The 6,342-nt window shown below is 32.1% G+C and overlaps 1 protein-coding gene across 1 annotated transcript; it reads left to right on the top strand.

Annotated features, from left to right (window-relative positions):
• The first annotated feature begins 1,824 nt into the window (after nucleotides 1-1,824).
• On the top strand, nucleotides 1,825-4,465 carry LOC107475733 (geraniol 8-hydroxylase). The gene is made up of 2 exons (XM_016095375.3): nucleotides 1,825-2,768; nucleotides 3,785-4,465. The coding sequence occupies exons 1-2, from the start codon at nucleotides 1,872-1,874 to the stop codon at nucleotides 4,403-4,405; spliced, it is 1,518 nt and encodes a 505-aa protein (XP_015950861.1). The 5' UTR covers nucleotides 1,825-1,871; the 3' UTR covers nucleotides 4,406-4,465.
• The last annotated feature ends 1,877 nt before the right edge of the window (nucleotides 4,466-6,342 follow it).

The following is a 6,342-nucleotide window of genomic DNA, read 5'->3' as shown; positions in this document are numbered from 1 at the left end:
TTGCCTGCATCCTGACTTTCCTAGCTGCTACTTCATCCTCCACCTCCACTGCCTGTCTTTTGGTCTTCTCGGCTGCTACTTCATCCTTCACTACCTTCCTTTTCAATTTCTCTGCTGCCAACTCTGCTTGTAGTTCAAGTAGCACCCTTTGAGTTTTCTCCCTTTCAAAATCATTGATCGACTGATGGGAATTCATACCGAAGACTTGACTAGAAGTCGGCCCCAACCCCATGCCACGCATTTTACCCGGGTGTTCCTTTCCGAGAGCTTGAGCAAGCGAATCATTCTGAGACAACAGTCTAGAGGATTCATCACGTTGCTCAATAGCCTCAATTCTTTCCTACACACATAGATGAGCAATTATAAGCATTTATTAGCAAGTCGCTAACCGTATAAACTTCCAATAAAATTTTAAAAACTAAAACATATGAGACACTACTTCCCGATTCTCAACACATTACTTACTCCAATAGCGCGAGCTGCATCATGGATATAGGTCCCATTAGATCTTTTGTGCGTTAAGAGATACAATTCTTCTCTACCAACTCTCCTCCCTTGTCGTTCCGACTGTACCAATAACCATGACAAAGTATTAAGTATAAGAACAGATAATTCAAAAGCATTCCCAAAATTGGATTACCTCTTCTTCTCCGCGCCTAGCCAAGTTTTTCGATCCGCCGGTGTGGGTGTAAAGTTGCTTTGATCGATTCTCAGCATTTTTCTTACAAATCGCCTGTCATGCCAACAAATTAAGAGTTACTGGACACTATTTCTGACTAACTCAATGTGACATAAATGGACTTTTTCTGTTATGAAACAAAACATATGACCTATGTCTCATCGTTATGGTGATAATTGAGAAACCATCTCCAATGGTCTTCAGTAATTCCATCTGGGTGTTTTTCAATATTTTCTTCAAGTAAAAATTCTTCGTCATAGAAGCGATGGTATAATCTGTTCCTTGTTTCTTTCCAAGCTCTTCCTAGCATTTTGAATATTATATGCTTTATAATTCCTCTACTATCTTCTTCAAAATGAAACATTTCCTGCAACATTAAAATTAAGCTGTGAGTAGTGTTCAAAGTATGAGTTTGGAATGGTACAAAGAAATAAAAATAACATTTTATCTTTACTATTTCATTATAGACCTTGTCCCTGGTGCGAACTTTTCTCCAGTCCCTTTCGCAGATTAAAAATTTGATGTAGTCAGATCCTAGCAGTCTCATAATGCCGCTCAATAGACCTGCTTCATCCCCAACTGGTTGCAGTGCACTGTTAAACTTGAACAATTCACCTAAATTACCAATCATTATTACATATATTATTATATATGAGCAATATTACGTGGATAACAATTTTTTTATTTTTATTAATACTTAACTAATATTTTATATTTTAAATTTTAATAATATATAAATAAAATGTTAACTAAAAATATTATCCAATATCGATAAAAAATATTTTCATAACATTTTTCATTATATATAACGACATCATCATCACTAGTTATATATGACCCCATAAAAATCTTTAAGTAAGGACAATTTATTTTATCACAATATATCTAGAGAGTAGGGCCTAACTTTTTAAAACATAAAGTGAACAATAAAATACAAAATTTTCTCCTACGCATACATGCATGATTTTTCTCCATCCTCGCTCGGATACGATCTGTTCACATCATCGTGACTTACGCCAAAGTTTTTCATATTTTATTCGGGAATAAATTTTTTGTGAATACTATATATATATATATGTTGATATTAATTGGTTGATTGATTGGACGGAAAATAACTCAATATATAGAGAGAAACTCTCACTAGTCACACGCAAGAAGCTAGCAATAGAAAATATTATTGTAGCTAATAGCAATGGACTATGTTTCAATGCTTCTTCTATTGTCTTTTGTGTTGGTAACTATTCATGTCCTAATCTCAAACTTAGTCAAAAAAAAATCACCCAAACTTCCACCAGGGCCTAACCCTTTTCCAATCATAGGAAACATCTTAGATTTTGGTAATCAACCTCACCAAGCACTTGCTAAGCTTTCTCAAACCTATGGACCAATAATGACTATGAAGCTTGGTAACATAACCACCATAGTTATTTCATCTCCACAATTAGCCAAAGAAGTGCTCCATAAACATGACCAAATCTTCTCCAATAGGACTATCCCTGATTCTGCTACAGCACATGACCACCACAAATTTTCAATTGTTTGGTTGCCACCAACAACTCAATGGAGGAGTCTTAGGAAAGTTTGCGCAACCAAAGTGTTCTCAACACAAAACCTAGACTCGGCACAGGTTCTTGCTCTTCGTCGAAATAAGGTTCGTGAATTGCTGGATTTTGTGAAGGAAAAAAGTGAAAAGGGGGAAACTTTAGATATTGGTGATGTTTGTTTTACGACCGTGCTTAATTCGATATCAAACACTTTTTTCTCTATGGATTTGGCTCATTACACTTCTCAAAAGTCACAAGAGTTCAAGGATGTTATTTGGGGTGTGATGGAAGAAGTTGGAAGACCTAATGTTGTTGACTTCTTTCCAATGTTTCGGTTGCTTGATCCGCAAGGTGCGCGCACAAGACAGAAAGTTTACTTTGGGAAGCTACTTAATTTTTTTGATGGTCTTGTAGAAGAAAGATTGCAATCAAGAAGTTTGAGAGTGGGGTCTAAGGATTGTAAAGATGTGTTAGATTCTGTGGTGGATCTCATTTTGGAAGGCAATTCAGAAGTTACCAGATCTCATGTGCCACATTTATTTCTGGTTAGTTTCTTTTTTTTTTATAAAATATTAATAATAATAATAAGGTTTAATTGTTTTTATAGTTTTGCAAAAATTTTAATTACATTTTTATATTTTTTTTTAATTAGGTTTTTATATTAATTTTTTTTCAATTAAGTCTCTATATTTTTTTTATTCGAGTCCCTGCATATTTTTTTAGTTAGATCCCTATACAATTAAGTCAATTACTATTAAGAAGAATTTAATTAAAAAAATATTTTAATACAGGAACCAATTAAAAGGAAAAAAAACTATAAAAACCAAAAGAATAATTAAACCTAATAATAATAATGATAAAGTTTGAAAAGGAAATAAACGTAGAAATTATGTAAATCATAATAAAGTGGTCCCAACATTAGTTGCGGGCACTGAATTTATGAAATTTTAATTGTATTAATTATATTATTAAAATTGATAAAAGGACATTACATTGATTTTTAAACCGTGTCACACTTTTTTCATATTTAAAAAATATAATTCATTTAATTAAAATTTTAAAAATTATTTTAGTGTACGTCACCAATCTAATAGACTATTTTAAGCTTAACTCAAAAACACCTAGTTTGTAAATTCGTAAAACAATTATATTATAAAAGACCAACTTTATGATAATGGAGGTTTGTAGTACTTTTGACTTTTTAGTATTTCTTATAATATGAAAGACAATTTTTTTTATCTTTTCTCACTTTTTATTAATTATTTTTAGAATAATGTTATATAACTATTATATATTATTATTTTTTGTCAATATTTAATTAATAATAATTTATATCTATATTTATAAATATTTTGTACACAATAAATATATAATTTAATTTTATATTTTTCAAAAATTTTATACATATAAATCAATACAGTTTATATTTATTTTTTTAAATTTATACACATAAATTAATAAAATTTATTTATTAAAATAATTTAATATTTAAACCTTATCAATCATTTGTCAATAAACCTTGCTTTTGGATTTTTTTACTAATAATTAATGATATTATTAGGATTTATTTGTGGCTGGAATAGACACAACATCAAGCACAATAGAGTGGGCAATGACCGAACTAGTCCATAACTCTAAAAAACTAGTGAAAGTTAGAGAAGAACTTGAACAAGTCCTTGGCAAAGGTGAACAACTTGAAGAATCACATGTTTCAAAGCTTCCTTTCCTAAGAGCAATTGTTAAGGAAACTTTACGCTTGCATCCACCGGGCCCATTTTTAGTGCCTCATAGGCCAGAAGATGATGTTGAACTATGTGGCTACATGGTGCCTAAAAATGCACAAATCCTAACAAATGTATGGGCTATGGGGAGAGATTCAAGTGTTTGGACAAACCCAAATGAATTCATGCCTGAAAGATTCTTGGAAAGTGAAATTGACTTTAAGGGACAAAACTTTGAGCTAATTCCCTTTGGAGCTGGAAGAAGAATTTGTCCTGGATTACCATTAGGGTTTAGGAGTATACACTTTGTGTTAGCTTCTCTTTTATTTGAATATGATTGGAAGCTTCCAAATAATGTAAAGCCAGAAGAGATGGATATGTCTGAGAAATATGGATTAACCTTGCACAAGGCACAACCTCTTCAAGTTATTCCTGTTTCCATGCATAACAATATCAAGTGATATATGTAAATTTAATTCGGACCATAAATAAAATAAAGTTGTGAAAGTTAGACCCAACAATATTAATGGTTGAGAAGTTTGTTATAGTTAACCGGTTTATAGTTGCCTATGTTGTTTTATCTTTATGTTTTAGGCTTTTAGCTTTGTTACTGTGTGAATCTGGATGCTCCGAGGTATAGCTTGTCCTGCTGGAGCTTAGACTAGTTTTTTTTGGAGCGGAAGGATGGAACATCTACTTGTTGAGGAGTTGGACACCTGCAAAAGAACTCCAACACTCAAGTAAGTAAGAGTGTGAAGTAATTCAGGGTAAAACTGAATGTATTGCGTATCTCTAGCTTAGTAGCTTACTAGTATGTATATTGAGTTGTTGTGAGATTTGTTATTCGTATCTCCGTTACTATTTTAATGGAGTCTTCTGTTAGTGCTTTGACAGTTGTGTAGAGAGATTTGCGGAGAGATTTCTGTACCAATTTAGATTGACACGTGTTATTTGATTTTATCGGATAAGTCGATTAGGAGAGCAAAATACGTACTTCACGTACTATTGATGTAAGACGTGTTTATTTAGTTTTAAGCAGATTTCGATTTATAGGTTTATTTGAGCCGAGTTATAGCCAACAGATCAAGCTTGATTTTAAATTAATTAATTATATCTCGTGCGAGTTAAATCTCAATTTGGCCCCTAAAATTTGGCCTGATGTTCAGAATGACTCCCACAATTTCGTTGGCCCCAATTAGAACTCCCAAATTTACAATTGTGCCTCCAGCTTGCCCCCTGCGATCATCTCGGTCACCGGAATGCTGATCTAGCGCAATTGCATGACATGGTGGACACTACTTAAACGACAGCGCATTGTTTCGCACGCAAACCCTTTGGAAACCACGTAGCGTAAGGATTTTCTTGATGTTTGGCAACTTATGATCGTCGTAGTGGAAAGAAAGAGAATTTTAACCCACAAAAAACTGAAACGATGTGGTTTCTACCGTGTCATGCAATTACATCAAATCAACATTCTGGTGACGGAGATGATCGCAGGAGGCAAGTTGGAACCATAATTGCAAATTTAGGGATTCTAATTGAGGCCAACGAAATTATGAAAATCATTCTAAATATCAGACTCTAAATTTCAGGAGGCAAATTGAGACTCTAAATTTCAGGAGGCAAATTGAGATTTAACGCTATCTCGTACGTTTTAAAATTTGTGCGAGATATATTCATATAACTAAATAAATCCCGTATAGGCATCGATCAAATTGGTTATAATGCTAGTCTATATTTTGGTTTAATGTTTTGGTTTTAGAATAGAAAGAAATAGTTGATGTTAAGTTTCATATAAGAATAACTTCTTTTTCTTGTATATTTTAAATGTATTAAAATTTTAAAGAATGAGTAATAACATCAATTTATAAAATATATATATAATTTAATTTACTTTTAATATATATTTTATATTCTATCCTATTAATTGATTTTGGCATGTAATTAGAATAGTAGCGGGGACCTAATTCCCAAGAATTAAAAACAACAAAACAATTTAATGCTATACATACTTTTTATTTTCCCATATTGCCAAAAGTTTGTGGTACACCTTAACTTGCCGACCATGTGTCCACTGATTAAATCTTCAAAGACCGTATGCCATATTCAATATATTATTTGGGCTACCTCCCCAAAGTAAAAAATAACGTCACAATTTAATGCTATATATAATTATATATGTACATAATTTTGGCCATATTTCCAAATAAACAAAGGAAAAAAGAGGTAGTCCAAAATGTATCATATATTCTTCTACCATACATCAAGTCTTCGTTTAACTTGTGAGAGAGGTAACCAACTCTAAAGGTTAAAAACAAAAATAAAACTATTTATCCGAAACTTTAAAGTTAAATTAAGTTGTTAAAATGCATACATATTAAAAGTATAATAGAAGAAT

The sequence above is a fragment of the Arachis duranensis genome, chromosome 2 (assembly GCF_000817695.3).
Source record: "Arachis duranensis cultivar V14167 chromosome 2, aradu.V14167.gnm2.J7QH, whole genome shotgun sequence".
Classification (NCBI taxonomy): Eukaryota; Viridiplantae; Streptophyta; class Magnoliopsida; order Fabales; family Fabaceae; genus Arachis; species Arachis duranensis.
This window is presented reverse-complemented; position numbering and strand designations above follow the sequence as displayed.